We start from the raw sequence: 19652 nt of genomic DNA on the forward strand, positions 1-19652 counted from the left end.
TCTCCACACCACCCAACCAATCACTCTGAAAAGGACTTGTGTGTTTCCCTGAAAACAGTCTGTTCTTTCAGAGGGAAGTTGAAGACTAATGGATTTTTTTTAAGCAGTAGAACTCTTTAAAAATATGTTTATTAATATTGTTTTCATTGCAAGACAGTGCATTACAGAATACATTGCATTTGTGTAGACAAGTACATGAAATTGGACCCGATATACCTTTAGACATTCAGTTTACTATCATTTTTATAAATGTCATCGCAAAAAAGAAGTGAAAAACAGCATCGGTAGACTCTACCATTCCTAAAGGCTAAAGCTTACTAAAGAAATTCTTCACGACAAAAGTTTTCTTCCAAACATGAGAGTAGATAGGGAATTACAATTATCATGATAACTAAGAGAGTAATAATAATAAACAGGAAGGGAAGCACGGTTACAATCTGTAGAACCCCCACTATGAGCAAGCTTGCGTTGGCGTTGAGCTGTACTGCTGCCATCACTTGGTGAATTTCAAATTCCAAGTTAGCAGCAGTATTTTAATACAATGGAGGGGAAGAGAAAAGATTGCTGCTCAGAGTAAATAATATGCTCTGGATTAAGGGCATCAGGAAAGAGAATAAAAATGAGACTGGAATAAACGTGCACCTGAACGGAAAAGGTGAACGTAGTGATACAGGTAGACATGACTGGCTGAAAACATTCCACTATATGTGGCACAAAATGTAATAAATGGAAATCCAGCCGGGGACTTAGGGATGCAGAACCCTAATTGTCCTATCTATCAGTGTTAGGGATCCTTCAAAGAGATCCAGTTTAATTTTCAAGGGGCCTTTTCTACGTTATTAAGATTGGCATAGTTGGTGGAATGCTTTCATGGGAAGATTATCCATGTTTCTCTTCTGCTAAGATAAGAATGCTCACTTCATATTATAAATGCCCTTTAAGGCCTCCAGTGCTTGTTCTTCAGTAATGTTTTTCCAGTCCGCTGGCAGATCAGCTGGTTTAGCTTTATATATTCTTGCAAAATCACAGTTATATTTGTTCAAAACAAACTTCCAGTAATCTGAAGCATTGATACTGGGATCTGGTTGGATGCACCAGTCTGGATAATATGCACGATAATCTTTGTATGGATAGAGTTCCCAATTTGTGTCCCAATTACTGAACTTAGTGTCGGACGCCACATCAGTTGAACAGATATCATAAGCAAGCTTTTCAGACACTATTTCTGTGTACCTTCCCAGTCCTTGAGGCCGATGGACAGTTGCAAAATGCTCTTGATGAGCACTTCCTCCAGCTTCACAGGGGACTTTGCAGAAAGGACACTGCTTCCCACAGCCAAACACCCGCTTGAAGATCTCATCCTGGGGGCTCACAGGCAATTTGGAGAGTTTAGACTGGAGATCCAGGATATCATATTCAGATATTATTTGCTGTTGCAAATCATCAAGGAAGTTTTCAACACAAGCAGAAAACTGTGCAGGATCCGTTGCATTCTTAAACTGTACCCCTAACAGACTGTCCTTAGAAATGACTAACTCCTTCTGCATTTCTCTGCAAAAACTGTCCAAAAATTCTGAGACTGTCTCAATATCTTGATGCTTTAATTTTCCCAGTGTTTCTATAATTTTCTTTACTATTGCAGAGAGAATCTCTTCCTCCAGTTTCTTCAGACACTCATTCTCTGCATAGTAATCCAAAATTTGTTCCTGGATCCAGTTTTTGACAAACTTTTCATAAGACCCAATGTATTCTAGGTAACTGTTGACATTACCCTCTTCCAACAGTTCCTTCAGGACAGTAAACTGGAAGAAGCTCCGACTGGCATACCCAATGGACTGTGCGCTGTTGAGAATATCATCTACTATTTCTATCCCAAGTCTTTTGTTGATATAACTCACAAGGGCAGGATGGAGACACTGGTCACAGAAATCCTTGGCTCTGATTTGCTGGGCATCTTTTTCCAGATAAAGATCTCTGAAAATTGAGAAATAATGAGGCTTCAGTTTCTCTAAGCGTATATAGGGATCATTTTCCTTAATAAACTCTTCATGCATCTTTTGAAATTCATGAGCTGCTTCCCCCAAAATGTGAAACTTTAGATCTACTTCAAAGCATGTTGTTGAATGAAGTTTCTGAGCATCAGATTGTTGAAGCATTTCATTGATAATCTGTAAAAGTTCACCACAATATGTATCATCATAGTCTCCTTTGGAATCAACCTTTTTACAAATGTAGGAACTGCATTTAGCCATCAAGGAGTTAGCAAGTTTTTCTATCTCATGCAAACACTCCTTTTTAGCAAACAAGCGTTTCACACGGCACCACAATGTTGAATCCATATATTCAGATTTCATTTGAAAAGTATTCATTCTGTAGCTTAACAAAGAGTTTGCTCCCTGTACTTTTACATTGACTGAACTTCCTCGATGTGCCAATTCCCTTCTCAAATATAAGTCAAGCTCTTCATATATTTGTCGTTTCTCTAAGGGAACAGGTGATATTTCTGACAATGTTTCCATCCACATTCTTTCAAACTCTTTTTCCAGTTCTTGATCTTCAATCCTATCTTCATTTTCCCGGCATTTTTTAAGTAGCCCATCAACCTTTCCTTCAATTATTTTCAAGTATTCAGTTTGTAGAGAGTGAATCTTGTGAAGCCCCTTCTTAATGCGAACAGCTTCCTGACATTTGTTGTAAGAATAACTTTCCAGTTCCTGCTTGAGGCTGTGAGCACTGCGGACAAAATCTTCTCTGTACCTTTCTACCAAATGCAGATTTGCTGCTCTGCTTTCAAAGTATTGCTTCAAATTCTCCAAAATCTGCTGTTCTCCAGCCAACAGCTTCTGATAAAGCTCATTTTGCAAACTGCGTATATCAAAATCATCAGGAGAAACATTCTGTATTGACGTTTCCTGTTCAGATACCCACAGGTGCATCTCTCTGCGAAAATGCCAGTCCCATTCAGAATATTTCATGGAGAGCTGGTTATAAGCTTCTGCTATGAGGCTGTTTCGGAAGCTGAAGATGAAGTTCTCATGTTTCACAGCATTCCACAGACTTTTCACCCATTCAATAAACTGAGGGATGTCCTTGGGAGGTATTTTACATGTGCGGTTCTTTATGAATTCAAATATGTACTTCTTTAATTCAAGGACTTTTTCACTGTATCCCATGTTAACTGGGGCCATTGGTGGGACTCCATGCCAAAGACCTGGGATGTACCAATTGTGCATTTCTGGGTCGTAGTCCATGATGTCTGAAAACTTGATATCCCTATTGAGTTTTTCCATTTTTGCTGCAGCCTGGGTCATTTCATTCAGCTGTTCCAAAAGATGCTTCCTGTCCCTCATGTTTTGGTCATGTGCAGAAACGTCACTGACGTTCTGATGAACAAACTGGCAGTTGGGTTTTTGCCCAATCCTCTCCATCCTGAGGAAGGCATGGGTCACAATTTGCAGGATGTCCTTCATTTCGGTGGCATTCTCCATGGCCATGTTGACAATGGTGATGTCGCTCAACCCAATCACTAGAGTGGCTAATTCGTTGTCATGCTGATAGCTGTCTTCCAGTTTGGCCAGTTCAGGGGCTTTCAAGCCCTCTGTATCTATCACCAGAATGAAGTCACAGCCTAGATCCTGAACCATATTCTCTCTGACGTTAAGAAGCGTCATGAAGGCACCTCGTGTGCACCTCCCACTGCTGACAGCAAACTGCAGGCCAAACATGGTGTTCAGAAGGGTCGATTTCCCAGTGCTCTGCACCCCCAGAACGGTTATCACCATCATCTTGGATTGTCCCCTAAGTTTGTTATTGAGTTTATTCAGAACGTCAGTTATCCACTGCAGGGGGATATTGGATGCATCACCATCAATGAGCTCCAGGGGAAACCCTTCCAGCAGTAGTTCAGCTGCAATGCTTGGGAAATGGGCAAACTGCCTTTTGTTTTTAGCTATTTTGCCCTCATTAACCATTGAGCATTCTGCCTCATAGAACTGCCCCAGCTCACGCATGAAATGCTCAACTCCCAAGGAAGAGGATGATATCAACTGGTCTACCTCTGCAATCTTCCGCCCATCATCTCCTAAATTCTTGCATTTCTCTTTATAGTCAGCACGTAACTTGGAAAGATTTCCCCTAGCAATATGGTCCAGGTTGAACTTCATCCATTTCAAGAAGTAATTCCTCTCTGCATCCTTCAAATGTTTTATGCCGTGGATGAAATTAATCAAACCAATGGTGAGATCACATTGACTCTGCTGCCTACGCAGTTCCGAGCATTTGCCTCTCAATTCTGATCTGTATTTTTCCGAAGGCATGTCCCCTTGTCTTTCCATTCTGCATAGTTCTTTCTCCACTTTGGCCAGATTTTTCCAGAGATCACCTTGGAGTATCAGTGTTTCTTTCTTATAAACTGCTACATCTCTGATCTCTCCTGAAATTTCTGTGGCACATCTGTGGGCATCCTGACATTCTTTGTGGTCTTCATCCACCTGGATTGTAAGTTCATGGGCTGTTGTACACATCTTATCAATACTTACACACTTAGGATTTGAGGCTATTATTTTTCCAACTGCAGCTCGAAGGAGTTCTACAAATACTGCTTTATTCATTGTGGCATTCTTTACCAATATATGTGAATTGTCAAGTTTAATCACTGGTGCCAGTTTATTTAAGAACTCCAAGGTACAATCAGATTTTCTACTGCGACCTTCCAAGATAAAGTAGAACTGAGTTGACAAGTCCTTCAGTGACGACAAGAGAGTATATTCTCTCTCGCCAATGCATTCAGCAAATATGAACACAGCTGAGGAGACCTGCGTTAAAAAGCTGAACTGCACCCAGTGAGACTCAACATCTCCACGGAGATTTGCAACAGCAACTGGCTCTGGGAAGAGATCTGTGTTTGTCCGTCCTCCTGGGAAATACCAGGCAATCTCTACAAGCCCATCAGCAATTTTCCGAGGGATGTTCCCACATTCCATATCTCGGTGTAGAAAGAAATCATTATGCTGCTGAGAAGGGCTGAGGAACTCGTTGAGGACTTTGGACTTGGATATGTTACAGTTTCCCATCCGTACGAAGGAAACAGTTGGCATGGGTGTCAGTACCAGGCTGTCCTCCCTAAAGCCTCTGCTTTCAGCCAAGGAATGGGGCCTCCATTTTTTCACAATGTCCCTCATGGCCCAGAGCATCAGGGTGCACTTGGAGGTCATGAGGGGAGGCAGAATCAAAGGCAGGGCAAACTGGCACATGGACATTTTGAGGAGGATCTCCTGTTGGAGGAAACTGTCAGAACAAAGCAGAACAGTACAAAGGACATCAAGGGGGTTCACAGAATCTATCTCATCTGTTTTGGTATCAAAGAAGATTCTCTCATCAATCCTTTTTTCCTTCTCCTTTAACGGCATTCCTTTATTGTCCAGTGTTTCATGTTGAAGGCTTGTGCTCCTGGCTGTCACATTCAAAGCCAAGACCTTCTTCAGAAAATGCCAAGGCAAGTCTCCCAATGTACACGGTCTGCAGTCTTTTAGATTTCCAGAACTGATTTCCAGAATTTCTTTCAGGGCAAGTTTCTTGCTTGAATACTTCCGAAACTTCAACTTAGCAATGATGTTCTTAAGCGCTTTTCTTCCTTCTACAGAACCATTAGAAAATAAGTATTATTCTTTCTGCACCCATGTGTATCCAAGATTACTGTTTCAGTGCCAAATTTTCTAATGTGTGTTTAACAATGCAATTGCATGACTCTCTCTTTTTTTAGAAGAAAAAAAAAAGATCAATGCAAGTGCAAGCGATGTGTGTAATGTCACATGGACTTTGGCTCTTAGCCTCTGCATCTTTTTCTTCCCTACCACACTTGCCCACACCCTGGTACATTTCTCTTTTGCGTACAAGGGGTTGCTACAGTATTTACACTGCATGCGTTTATTAAGAAAGAAGGCAACTAATACTAGAGCAGTGGCAGCAACTGAGAGAAGTCAGCTTTTGCCTCCCGAGGCAAAACTGAAAATGCTACCTGCTACAGCACACACGCTGCCTAAGGCACCACCCACCGGCGGGCTGGCCCTGAGAGATGAAAACACATGGGAATGATCATATTCCTGACATGGTAAATAAACCATTTCAAACAATAAAGCTAGTCATCTGATAATGAAACTGAGTTTACCCTAACCCAGAAATTTTTATTCAAGAAGAAACTCCAACTTCCCTTAAGGGCAACATAGTAGCCAAAGCTGCATAAACCAAGTGGCAGGATTTCCAGATTCTGCAACCAGAAAAATGAAATTCTGCAATCATCATAAAATGGGTAACCTAGATTAATATGTTTCTCTGAACAAATGAAACAAGACTAAAGGCAACAGACTGCGAACACCTGATATAACTGGGGAATGCCTGGATAAGATTCTATGATTCTAAGATGCTATCTGGAAACATGGCTCCACCCTCCACTGTAGGGAGGATACAAAATGAAGCTGCAAAAGACAGAAATACCTTTGCTAGTATGTTTCTTTTTTTGCTCTGCTTCTGACTCAAGCTCATCTTCTTTCTCTTGTCCTGCAGGGACTAGAAACACACACAAACCTTTAACCATGTAATGTTATACCATAGTTTACTTAAAACAGTTGATTTCAAGCTATGGTTTAATGCCCACGGGCATATTGTTCCTCCCTGTTCTTTTTCCCCTTCTCCTAGAGCCCACCGCAGAAACAAATGAGTGTTTGGCTCGTTATAGCAGCATGCAAACTTGGCTCGAGTGGTAAGTCAGGCAAACAAATCTTAAGCTGGATATGAACGACACAAGCCCAACTGTGTCTTGCCTCTGTTGCACCGGGGGGGGGGAGGGATACGATTGTGTGTGTTAACCCATAGTTTAAAAGAACTATGATTTAATGTTGTGTGAAAACGCAGTCATAGCCCATGTTCATGTCACAGGGAAGCCATAGTTAAAATAAATTATGGCTTATTGTGAACCTGCTGAAATAATGGGTGCTTTGTGTGGGAACAGTCAAGTACAACATTTCCTGTTCGCCCAGAGTAGACACACAGGGGAATGTTGCTCCAGCCAGGAGAACTTCCTGTCACACCTGGTCTGGACCATCCTCCCCCTGAGTGTGACCAGGTAGATGGATGTGACCCTGGGAGACCCCATAAAAAGGCTGGTCATGCAGCCATCTTTCCCTTTTTTCCTCTTGATGCTCTTTTGCTGTGTCCTGGCTCTCAGCCAGCAGCACATGGGCTCATCCCTCACAAGAGGATGAACCCACACTTTCCTCTGTAACTGTAACTACAAGCTAAAGCCTGCCTGCAGGATCACACTGTGGACAGAATGTGAGTAAGCCTTATCATTACAGTCATACCTCGGGTTACAGATGCTTCAGGTTGCGTCTTTTCGGGTTATGGACCTGCCGAAACCCGTAAGTACCGGAATGGGTTACTTCCGGTTTTCAAGGGTTGTGCATGCGCAGAAGCGCTAAATCGTGCTTTGCGCAGAAGCGCCGAATTGCAACCCGTGCGTGGGCAGACGCGCCACTGCGGGTTGCAAACACGCATCCCGCATGGGTCACGTTCGCAACCCTAGCATCCACTATACTTTTAAAGAAAACTGTTGTGTCATTGTTGTTTTTAAGAGGGAACAAAAGGGGATTTACCAGGAAGAAATCCAATCTGGACAAGCCAGGCTGGATTGCTTAACTGAAGTGCTTCTCACGAATCCAATCAACTAGCTTCCTACTCTGCTACAAGTCTGGATGGGAAAGGAGATTTGAAAGTCACACCCACACTATACATTTAAAGCCTGTCTATACTGCTTTAGCAGCCATGGCTTCCCCCAGAGAACCCTAGGATTTGTATTTTACCGCCTCTCATCACCCTTAATAAACTACAGTTCCCAAGATACTTTGGGGGGAGCCATACACTTTAAATGAATGGTCTGGAGACGGTTATCCAAAATTCATCAGAGGTAGGAGGAATCTTCCTCCCTTCAGCAGAACCCAGTCTGCCCCATCCTGCCTGGCTTGCTTATGGAAAGGCTAAGCAGGAAAGGAGAATTAGACCAGGGGGTCAGCAGGACCTATTTTGAAGAAACCAGCAACAACCAAATGTTTCCACCACCCCCGATCACGAAAGGAGATACCTTTGGGAACTGCTTCTTCTGTCTCTCCCAATACTCTTGGGCTCTTCTCCTCTGGAGGCAAACACTCTAGGGATAAAAATATAAGCTACATTAGTTCCCTTCCAACAGCACAGTTCTTTTTATTTTTATTTTTTTTAATAAATATTTTTATTGCTTTTTTCAGATACAGATATAAAGTCAGATATATGAAGAAATAACAGTAAGAAGAAAAGAAAAGAAAGAAATCCATTTTTCCAAGACATTTTTTCATAACCAACCGGACTTCCCCACATCTCCCCCACCCTGCATTCTTTACAATAAAGATATCAGCAAATTATTACCTTGTTTCATGCATTCCTTTGTACTTTCAAATAGTTATATTTTATGTTTAAAATACTTGTTGTTAAGTTACTTTGCCTTAAAGTAAATATAATATTACTTTAAACATTTAGTCCTTTCGTAATTATAACTTAATTTCCCATATCACCGAATCTTATTGCAGAAGCTAGATTTTCCAAGTCATGCAAATTCTTAACATTCATATAACTTATAATATTTTTGTAAATAGTCTTTAAATTTTTTCCAGTCCTCTTCCATTGTTTCTTCTCCCAAATCTCGGATTCTGCCAGTCATTTCAGCCAGTTCCATATAGTCCATCAATTGCGTCTGCCACTCTTCCAGTGTGGGCAAATCTTGTGTCTTCCAGTATTTTGCAATAAGTATTCTTGCTGCTGTTGTTGCGTACATATAAAAAGTTCTGTCCTTCTTTAACACCTTCTGGCCGACAATGCCCAGGAGAAAGGCCTCTGGTTTCTTGGGAAAGGTGTACTTAAACACCTTTTTTAACTCATTATAGATCATTTCCCAGAAGGCCTTCACTTTTGGGCAAGTCCACCAGAGGTGGAAGAATGTCCCTTCAGCCTCCTTACATTTCCAACATTTGTTATCAGACAAATGATATATCTTAGCGAGCTTGACTGGGGTCATGTACCACCTGTATATCATTTTCATAATATTCTCTTTCAAGGCATTACATGCCGTAAATTTCATACCAGTGGTCCATAACCTTTCCCAGTCTTCAAACATAATGTTGTGCCCAATGTCCTGAGCCCACTTTATCATAGCTGATTTGACTGTCTCATCCTGAGTGTTCCATCTAAGCAGCAGGTTATACATTCTCGAAAGTACCTTAGTCTTTGGTTCTAACAATTCTGTCTCTAATTTCGATTTTTCCACCTGGAAACCTGTTTTTTTGTCCAACTTAAAAACCTCTTGTATTTGAGCATAATGAAACCAATCTTGCACCTTATTCTTTAGTTTTTCATAACTCTGCAACCTCCAATTTTTTCTATTATTTCCCCATATTTCGGCCAACCAACCTCCATATTGGGTTTTTTTCGGGCCTTGGCCTCTGCTGGTGATAACCACCTCGGGGTCTTACCTTCTAATAAGTCTTTATATTTTGTCCAGACCATAAATATTGCTTTTCTGACAATATGTTTTTTGAACATTTTGTGAGTCTTAACCTTGTCGTACCACAAATATGCATGCCAACCTAAAGAATTATTAAACCCTTCCAGATCTAGGACATCAGTGTTCTCTAAGAGTAACCAATCCTTCCAAACAGCACAGTTCTATGATTCCTGGTCCAAAAAGCCATGCTGACAAATATTCTAAAGCAAACCACGGCAAGCCACTTGTTGGTATGCCATTAACTGGGGATGAGGATGTAGAACTGCAATGGCCGTCTGAATGCATAAGCTGTCCATGCCAATATGAGACCTGATAAGGTAAAACAGAATGTCCAAGTCTCCTCTTAGCATCTCTTTTAAAGAATACACTAACCACTGCTGTTTCCTAATTTCCCTGCTGCAGCTGGGGTGGTGAGAAAGTCCACCCCCCACCCCCCGCCAGTTCATCTGCCTTTGGGACATGTGGTTAAAACAAAAAAGTAAAATGAAGACATTACTGATGACTAATATCCATGGGATTCCACTTGCTGAATGATCTCTCTTGTCTAATAGCAAACTCAACTAGTGAATGCAAAGGCTAGGTAGCCCAAACAGGGTTATAAGAGAGAGAAATTATTCTGCCTGGGGAGAAACAAAAAAGCTTTTTTTAAGAACTAAAGGGGTAACCCTGCTCCAAAACAAAACACAGACCAATGAGCACTGAGTATACAGAATGTAACAGTTAAGTTGAGTGAATACTTTGTGCTTTGTTCACTGAACCACTGAAGAATTGTGAAAAGGAATTACTTAAGACCACCTCATAGATCATATTTGGGAAAACACACAGCAAGGCATCTCTCTTCCCTGAGGATCTCAGAAAAGGAAACTGATGAAAAATGCTTTGTTCAGACTCACCATGTACTGAATTTTGCAGAACCTGATTTGAACCTGGACGTGCAATTTCTAAACATTCCAGGAACTTGCCACAGGCTATTTCTCCCATTTTCTGTATCATTATCAGCAGTTTCCGAATTTTCTTCTTGGAATCCTCCTCGGTTTTGTCTAAGGCCTCATATTCTTCCTCTGTGATAAGGGACTGGGAGAATAACTCGTCTAGAACAAGTTCTAGGTCCTTCTGGAGGATTTCAATTAATTGTTTTCTCGCCTTGCGGATTATCTCACCACCAGAGACCATCACTGAATCCATTGATCTGTGGTAGAATAAATGTATTTTATTGATTAATGGAAAAAGGGAAACAAACATTAGAACTAGTAAATAACTCTTTTCACTCATGCATGCTGATTAAGGAACAATCCAATGCTCACTGTCTCTGCATAGAATGACATCTTATTGCATTCAATGGCTCTTCCTCACAGGCAAGTGGGGCAGGGAAGACGGCAGCCTGATCTGGCATACTGTCTGCCTAGCTGCTAGTGAATCTACGCTCATGGTTAGGAATGACGCTATAATCATGGGTATCTACTCCATACTAAACCATCTAATCCATTTTTAGGTTAATAGTCTATGTTCTTAAGAATGTTGGGTTGGGTACTGACTGTCACTCATGGAAGGGGGAGCAGGAAGAAACCTAAACATGTACTGCAGAGTTCCCAAAAAACAGACCAGAGGCAATTGTACTTCATCCAGCAGAGCTTTACTGCTACTGAAGGCAAATGAGCATAATGGTCGCACATCCAATACATTCAGGATTGACACAGTCCATAAAAATCCAGTTGCAGCTGTGATGAAAAAGTTGGTTTTGCTGGACAGGATGAATCAACAAGTGTTTCTTTTCTTTCCTTTCCCTGCCAGCAAATGGTTAATGAATGGCAGCCTGTGATTGACCGTGGTTCCAGGAGGGAGAGTTTAAAATTTTGATTTGAGGAGCGAGTTGGTCAAAGGGTTAGGAGTTGAAATAAAAAATTAAGGTCTTCTGTATATAATAAAGGTTCATAAATGTACCAAGCAAACACGTACATAAATATATAAACCACATTTCTGAAGCAGCACAGGAAAACAGCCTTGAAACCATTTTTTGCTCCCAAACTGACCAAATGATTTCTCTGCAAAGTCAAATGGAAAAGCCTCCCCATTGTCTTTTCCTTCACAAATCCTGTCTTAAGGGTATGTCTGTGTATGAATAGGGTGAGCCTGTGACTTGGCTCAGGAACTAAGTATTTATCATTACAAAAGACTGGCCAGGGTATCAATCAAGTAAGCATTAACAGGTAACTTGCCAGACAGGAGGTAAACAACCCACTCAGATTATGAGGTAAATAACCACTCAGATTTCTGCTGTAGCCTGCCCTTTCTGTGATGTAGGTATGATGTGTCTGGGGGGTGATTTTAAGCTACACCCATTCTGTGACGTATGTATGGTGTTTCTGGGGGTGGTCTTGATTGGCAATTTCAAAAGTCTTTATAAGGCCTTGCGCGCCACTGTTCTGGGTTCCTCCTCCTTTCCTGTGGGTGAGGGGAGCGCCCTGTTGCAACAGTTCAATAAAGATCAGGCTTACCAGCTGCTTTGCTTCTCAATATTCTCTGGTTAGCCTCTGTTACTTTCTCCAACCGATGGAGAACCTGCAAAGGAATCTAAAAGGGCTCTTGTGTCCCCCATAAGGGAATAAGGGCAGATTTTCGTTTATTAAAGAGTTAAGGGAGAAAGAGGGTTGGAATTGAGGGAGACAGGTTAAGGTATAAAGAGTGAATAGGAGAAAGTGTTGGTTCTGGAAAATCAACTTCCACTCTGAGTGGATTGTGAAGGACAGAGTGTGGTGTCCTATAGGAGGAACAGACAGGAATTTTACTGGGAGGTTGAGGTTGAGTCAGGAGAAGTAGGAGCTGGAAAGAAACAGCCTACTTGGGACTCAAATCTAGCCTGGAGGGGAGAAATTCTTCTTAGGAAAAGAAGAAACCCCCAGACCCAGTAAAAGGAGCAGGAGTGGAGAGCCATTTGGTCTATTACTTAAAGTACCTCAGGAGCAGGAGTGTTAAAGGGGGTGGATAACTGAAAGAAAGTATCACTGTATAAAGGAACCAAACCTATAACGCAAAAACAACCGAGGATGAATTAAAGTGAAATCGCACTGTATTCTTGAAGTAACCTAAGTTTAATCCATTTGTGTTATATACTATCTTGCCTTAAATAAATCTTTTATTGTTTATTTAAAGAAAATCTGGGTGGAAGAAGATTGGAAGAAATTCAAAGATTATCTACAGAAATACTGTAAAATTAATGAATGTTAGAATGATGTTGGATAGTAATTAAGTGGTTTCCAGCTGTAATGCTTTAAGGGAATATTAAAAAAGGGTTATAAATAGGTAAAAATTTAATATTATTATTTTTAAAGGATTTGCTGAACCAACATATTGAAGTGGAATACAAAAAAGGGAGGTATTAGGAGGTCCGGGAAATAAGTCAAAGGAAAATAAGTAATGGAAAATCTGTCTGTTTTTAACTATTTTTATTTTGTATTTTTGTCATTTTTTTTTCATTTTTATTGTAATATTTTAAAAAATCTTAATAAATATCTTATAAAAAAAAAAAAGAAAATCTGTCTGAGACTCCAACTTACTAATTACCCCCTCACAAAGATCCTCCACAGGATACTCTGGGCTAGAATTTTCTGAGGGAAGGGGGAAAAAAACCTTTGGGTAAAGGGTTGTTCAGTGACGTGGGGGCAATTCATCTGAGTGAGAATGGGCCCAACGGCGTGAGGGGGAAAAGTGGCAACGTACCCGTCACAGCAGCACTTGATATAAAACTTAGAAACTTATAATAAGACTTAACCTTAACACTAAGCATACAGAACAGAATATGAGACCAAAGAAAGAGAAAATAAGAGTGAGAGCTAGGCTCCTCCTGGCCTCACTATTATAGTCAGCTCAACCTTGACAGAAACAGCAGAATGAATTTAAACCAGCTGTACACAGTTCCCAGCAGAAATAACCAAAACATCAGAAACCTTCCTGTTTCTCTCACATAGAAATAAACCTTCTAGAACATTCCTGAACTAATCAGAATAGGAAAGATCTCTACACATCAGATCAATACTTTCTGTACTAAGAAATGAAGACTGACACAGGGAAAGATGGTGCCAAAGGAGGGCCTAAGGCGTTCCTTTCTGCCTTGAGTCCCGGCTTACCTCACTGCAGCGGGCAGCCATTTTCTCCCAACATTAGCAGGAGTCAAAATGTTTTTTAACTCCCCACCCTCTAACCCAGTGAAAATAAAATGAACCCAAAATTTTATTGTTTCTTTTATTTCCTTTATTTATGACTCTGACCTGTATGCCACACTGTCTCTTTTATTTATAAAAATATTTATATTAACCAGGCCTTTGGCTGATTAATATTCTACAGCCTTTTAAATGTGTCTGTGGGAAGGGGAGTGTTATTGTTTTGCTGTTTCGTTTTACTTGTTTACTTGGTTTTATCCTATATTCTGCGAACCGCCCTGGGATGTTATGATGAAGGGCGGTATATAAATCCAATAAAAAAATAAATATATTTATATACTGATGTAACGTAATTCCCTGGGGAGGTCACTTTGGTTCTGCTAACACACAGTTGGGCTTCACCCCCAGAGGTGCACTCCATTGTCTTTTGAGGCAGATGAATGCCAACAATATCACAACAGTTTACAAAAAAACATAAACATAAATAAAACATTATTATAAATCAATATGAATATTTCCTGTGGACATGCCATGGACCATCTAAATGAAGGTTGTGAACCACTGCTAATCGATCCACAGACCAGAGTTTGGGAACCCCTGATATAGGAGAAATCCTAAGATCTCTGGTCCAAATCTAGTCATATATTGAGAATGTTTGCTATGTACACAGCTACAGTTAACTTCATTAGGGGAAGAATGACTACCTGAGGTTAAAGAGCAACTGAACTATGAACCCATCAGCCTAACCTACTTTACAGGGTGGTTGTGAGCCTAGCTTCCCCGCCCCCATCCTAAATTCACTTTGGAATGAGTTGCTTCCTTCTGTCTCCCTCCCCGATACATTAAGGAAGACATTCTTTTCTTGGATTTTGCTAGCCTATTTTATCTGCACCTTCTAAGCAAGTAAGAGAAGTTCACTACACGCTCAGCCTCAAGGGGAGAAAACAAGAGAATCTTGATAATTCTTGAGACTGATTTCAAAGTGGATCCCACACCAAGTCTCTGCTTAGTCACTTCCCCTTAACCAAGAGCCACCTTAAGAGGACCCTGAATCTTTTCAGACCAGAAAAATAACAGGCAGGATGGAGAGACAGGCAAAGTCATCACCCCAATTGGGAGAAGATGCTGGTGACACACACAGCAGAGCCTCCAAAGGGGAAAGTTCAGGTACTCATATGTAGGAGTAAGAGATATTTCAAGAGCAACACTGAAGTGATTGAATAATTCAGCCCTAGAGAACAGAATTCTAAAATAAAGTGCCAACTTTTTTAATCAGCCCTGTTCCTAGCCCTTTATTAGCAGACTAATTAGCAAAAAACAAACCAAGCCAGTGGTCCAGCTTGCCCTCAATGCCAGAAAAGTTTGATGGTGCCTGTTTCTGCAGATCAAGTGGCTGTTTAACGCCCTTGTGATTATTATTTTTTCTAATAAATTTACAACCTTAATGGAGACAAAACCAAAAAAAGAGGGAAGATAACAGCAGTTCTCTAGAGCAGGCTTCCTCAACCTCGGCCCTCCAGATGTTTTGAGACTACAATTCCCATCATCTTTAGCTAGCAGGGCCAGTGGTCAGGGATAATGGGAATTGTAGTCTCAAAACATCTGGAGGGCCGAGGTTGAGGAAGCCTGCTCTAGAGGACCCATAAATCACCCAATAATGTTGTTTTTACAAATCAAAATCTTGATGATAATTTAAGTATAGACGTTACCCTTTGATGGTTGTTTCATTAGGAACATCCTCCGTCAGACTCCCTTTTGTCTTCTGGGAATAGGATTTCTTTTCAGCTGGGGTTAATTCAGGTGTTGCTTTCATGAGCTGCATCCTGGCTAGATCCTCTGAGGTTTGGAAGAAGGCTGTGCCGAGAAATCAAGAAAGCACCAACAAACATCTTCAGTAACCCTGTACAATTAGAGCTCTGCATAAGATGAATGTGTAGAAAGAGTCAGGATCAGGCCCACGGACCCTGGCCCCAACCTTATATTCATGCACTTACAAGCTGTTAAGTGCCTAGATAAAAACTGGAAAATGAGAATTGGCACTATGCATACATTTTTTTTTTAATGAACGCACAGAAATCAGGGTCTTCACGGTCATCAAAATATGGTTTATCTATACCTGAGTAATGTCAAGGAAAAAAGAAACTTAATACCAGGTTTTGGCATCAAGAGCCAAGATTCTGCAGCCAGTAGATGTGCTACAGATTAAACATCCATGTGTATATAATTATTTTGCTTCTAAGAAGTATATAGGGACGCAGGTGGCACTGTGGGTTAAACCACAGTGCCTAGGACTTGCCGATCAGAAGGTCGGCGGTTTGAATCCCCATGATGGGGTGAGCTCCCGTTGCTCGGTCCCTGCTCCTGCCAACCTAGCAGTTCGAAAGCACGTCAAAATGCAAGTAGATAAATAGGTACCGCTCTGGCGGGAAGGTAAATGGCGTTTCCGTGCGCTGCTCTGGTTTGCCAGAAGCGGCTTAGTCATGCTGGCTACATGACCCAGAAGCTGTACGCCGGCTCCCTCGGTCAATAAAGCGAGATGAGCGCTGCAACCCCAGAGTCGGCCACAACTGGACCTAATGGTAAAGGGTCCTTTTACCTTGAAGAGGTACGTATTTGGCTATATAATTGTTACTCCCCAGATTTTTGTGCCCGAAACACCACTACTAAAGTGGTTTACAGCAAGGAAACGGAAGCTGCACACAAAATATATGCTACACTGGAGTCAGATTTACATATCCAGTTGTTTTAAGCGACTTTCTTAAAAATTCACTTTTGCTATGGGAAGTCTTTGATTTATTACAACTGGGGCTTTGGCCTACTGAGCAACAACTCATCCCATCCAGAGTTCCCTTTATTGTGGATACAAACCTCCTTTTGAGTTCTCAGATTTCTCCCTTCTCGTGGGAGAACTGCTTGTCCTTTTTCTCTTGGAGCAATCCAGTTGTTGGGCTCCCTCTTCTTCTCTCTTTGATGCAGAGATGCCAGGAATTTCTACTCCACTTCCTGTCCCTTCAGATTTGCCACAGTTCCCATCGCTGGCTCCACTTCCTTTGCTGGAAGACAGAGGGGCACTTGGGCTCTTAGCCCCACTTCCTATCCACGGAGATGAAGAGCTCTCTAGATCCTCATCTCTAGCTCCATTCTCTGTGGACATGGCAGCAGCACTGGGGTTCTTAGCTACATCCAGGGCATCTGGAGTCTTGACTTCTCTTTCTTTGCTGGAGAGCAGGAGACTGGCATCTGGGTCCTCAGTGCTGCTTGCATTTCCTGGAAGCATAACAGCATCATCTGGGCTCTGAGATCCACTTCCTGCCTCTGAGGATACAGGAAAACCTATAGTCTCAACCTCTCCTACGCCCTCTTGGGACTGGGAAGCATTCTGGTTTTCAGATCTAGCCAGATCCATGCTCTTGGATCCACTTCTTTCCCCTGAGAATTCAACAGAGTCTGGGACCTGAAGGTCATTCCTGAGATTCAAGTGATCTGAAAGAATCAGATTAAAAAAACTGTTATGTACTGAGTTGAATAGGATCCAAACTGTAGCAGTCTATTTGGTCCTAGAACAATAGGATCCAAAAGGCAGCAGTCTGATTGGTCCTAGAACAATAGGATTCAGAATGCAGCAGTCTGATTGGTCCTAGAACAATGCAGCAGTATGATTGGTTGGCAGGAACCACCCAATCCTGCTCCAGATAGAAGTGAATCCACAACCTGATTGGCTTACAGTAGAATTCCAGAATTAGCCAATCATGTGCAGCCCATTGTGTAAATAATGTATATAAAGCAGATACTGTGAGGGGACATTTATTCATTCCTCCTCACCACTATGAGCTGAATAAAGAGCATGAAATCACTTTGCGACTCTGAGTATATTCCACTGGCGACGAAGGTGGGATCCCGCTGAGCTGACTGCCACACACAGCACCGCAGCACCGCCAACTGCCGCACCGCTGCCTCGCACCGTGTATCCAGGCTTCAGCTCCGGGGCACAAGGAACTCAGAATGGCAGCCAACAGCAGCTTCTCGCCATTCAACCCAGCATCTGGAGACTGGGAAGCGTACGCCTCCCGTTTCACCTTCCTCCTAGAAGCCAAAGGGGTCACCGACGAAGAAGACGCCAAGAAGAGGGCGATATTCTTCAGCGTCTGCGGAGAGGAGACGTTTGAAATCGCCCGGGCTCTCCTTGCGCCTGAAGACGTCGCTACTGTTCCATACAAAACAATAATGGAACAGCTGAAGGGGCACTTTTCGCCGCAGCCCTCAGTGGTGGCTCGTCGAAATGCCTTCTACGCAAAGCGGCAAGCCCCTGGGGAAACCATAACTGGGTTTGTGACCTCTCTCCGCCAAGCCGCCCGGTTCTGCAACTTCTCAGAGCTGGAGAACATGCTTCGTGACCGCCTCGTCGGTGGCCTGAAGGATGAGAAGCTGCAACGGCGCCTCTACGCTAAGAAGGACCTAACGTTCCAGGTCGCTCTGGAGGAGGCCCTGGCAACAGAAGCTGCCGAGAGGTCGACCCAAGAGGCACGGCCGAGCCTGCCATCCCAACCGAGGGTCCACCATGAAGACCTCACCGACGACTCAGGATCCGACAGGGAGGAGGTGCACCGAGTACAGCAGCGCACTCAAGCAGCGCACAGACCACAGCTGCCTCGACGAGAAGGAGGGAACTGCGCAAGCTGCGGGGAGAGTCACGAGAGGAGGACCTGCCGTTTCCGCAACGCAGAGTGCAGGCAGTGCAGAAAATCGGGACACATCGCCCGGGTGTGTCGGGCTCGGCCCACCCGACACCAGGCATCAGATGACCAATCCAAGAGCCCCAGGTCCCGGGGCCCAACGCACCAAGGCAACTCGACGGAGCTCACGGACTTCCAGGTATACCAGTTGCCCCACCCCAACGTAGAGAAAATTTATGTAGAGGTACAGATAGAGGGGGCCCCATGCCGCATGGAGCTTGACACGGGTTCAACTCTATCCATAATCTCGGCAAGGACCTTAAGGAAACTGTGTCCCACTGGGGGTCCCAAACTCAGGCCGGCCCCATTCACCCTCCGGGACTTCCAGAAACGTAAGGTCCCCACAATGGGGGTGGGGACCTTCAGGGTGCAATACCGAGGGCGGACGCGGCAACTGGACTTGCTTGTGGTCAAGGGCCCCTACATTAGCTTACTGGGATTGGCATGGTTTGGACCACTGGGGCTAGCTGTCACCGGGGTGAACCACACTAGCTTACAAGTGGACGTGGACGCCATATGCAAGGAATTTCCAGGGGTTTTCGATGGGAAATTGGGACAGTATACGGGCCCCCCCATTGCGCTACAGCTTGACCCCGCAGTACGACCGGTCAGGCTCAAGGCCCGCCGGGTCCCGTTCGCCTTGAAACCCCGTATAGACGAGGAATTGGACCGACTCGTAGAGCAAGGAGTGCTGGAGCCGGTGCCTAATGCTCCCTGGGAAACCCCAATCGTCACACCCGTCAAGCCTAATGGTTCGGTCCGCATCTGCGCAGACTACAAATGTACCATAAACAAGGCCCTCACGGCCCACGCATACCCAGTGCCAGTGGTCAGCCATGTCCTTGCCACCCTGGCTGGGTCGAAAATTTTTGGCAAGCTGGACTTGGCCCAAGCATATCAACAGCTGCCAGTAGATGAGGCCACAGCAGAGGCACAGACGATTGTGACGCACAGAGGAGCGTTCAGGGTAAAGCGGCTGCAATTCGGTGTCAGCGTGGCACCAGGCATATTCCAGAATATAATGGACTCTCTCCTTAAAGGGATTCCTGGCGTCACCCCCTTCTTCGATGATGTGTTGATTGCCGGCCCCACACCAGAGGAGTTTGAGGACCGCCTCCGCACCGTTCTGCACCGTTTCCAGACGGCGGGTCTCAAGGTGAAGCGGGAAAAATGTCT

The 19652-nt window shown here is 43.2% G+C and overlaps 1 protein-coding gene across 2 annotated transcripts in view; it reads right to left on the reverse strand.

Annotated features, from left to right (window-relative positions):
* LOC308461750 (interferon-induced very large GTPase 1-like) overlaps positions 1-19652 on the reverse strand; it is a 72211-nt gene that overhangs the window by 45969 nt on the left and 6590 nt on the right. Inside the window, exons 3-8 of one of the 2 annotated variants that reach the window (XM_080978874.1) lie at positions 16612-17226; positions 15453-15597; positions 10480-10775; positions 8135-8200; positions 6493-6564; positions 111-5635 (exon numbers count right to left, since the gene is read on the reverse strand). In XM_080978874.1, the coding sequence (XP_080835000.1) occupies positions 915-5635; positions 6493-6564; positions 8135-8200; positions 10480-10775; positions 15453-15597; positions 16612-17226 (5915 nt within the window). In that variant the 3' untranslated portion in view covers positions 111-914. Of the gene's footprint in view, positions 1-110; positions 5636-6492; positions 6565-8134; positions 8201-10479; positions 10776-15452; positions 15598-16611; positions 17227-19652 lie in introns of those variants that run through there. The other variant, XM_080978873.1, reaches the window with a different exon arrangement.

This window comes from Podarcis pityusensis (assembly GCF_964106645.2).
Source record: "Podarcis pityusensis genome assembly, chromosome: 13".
Classification (NCBI taxonomy): Eukaryota; Metazoa; Chordata; class Lepidosauria; order Squamata; family Lacertidae; genus Podarcis; species Podarcis pityusensis.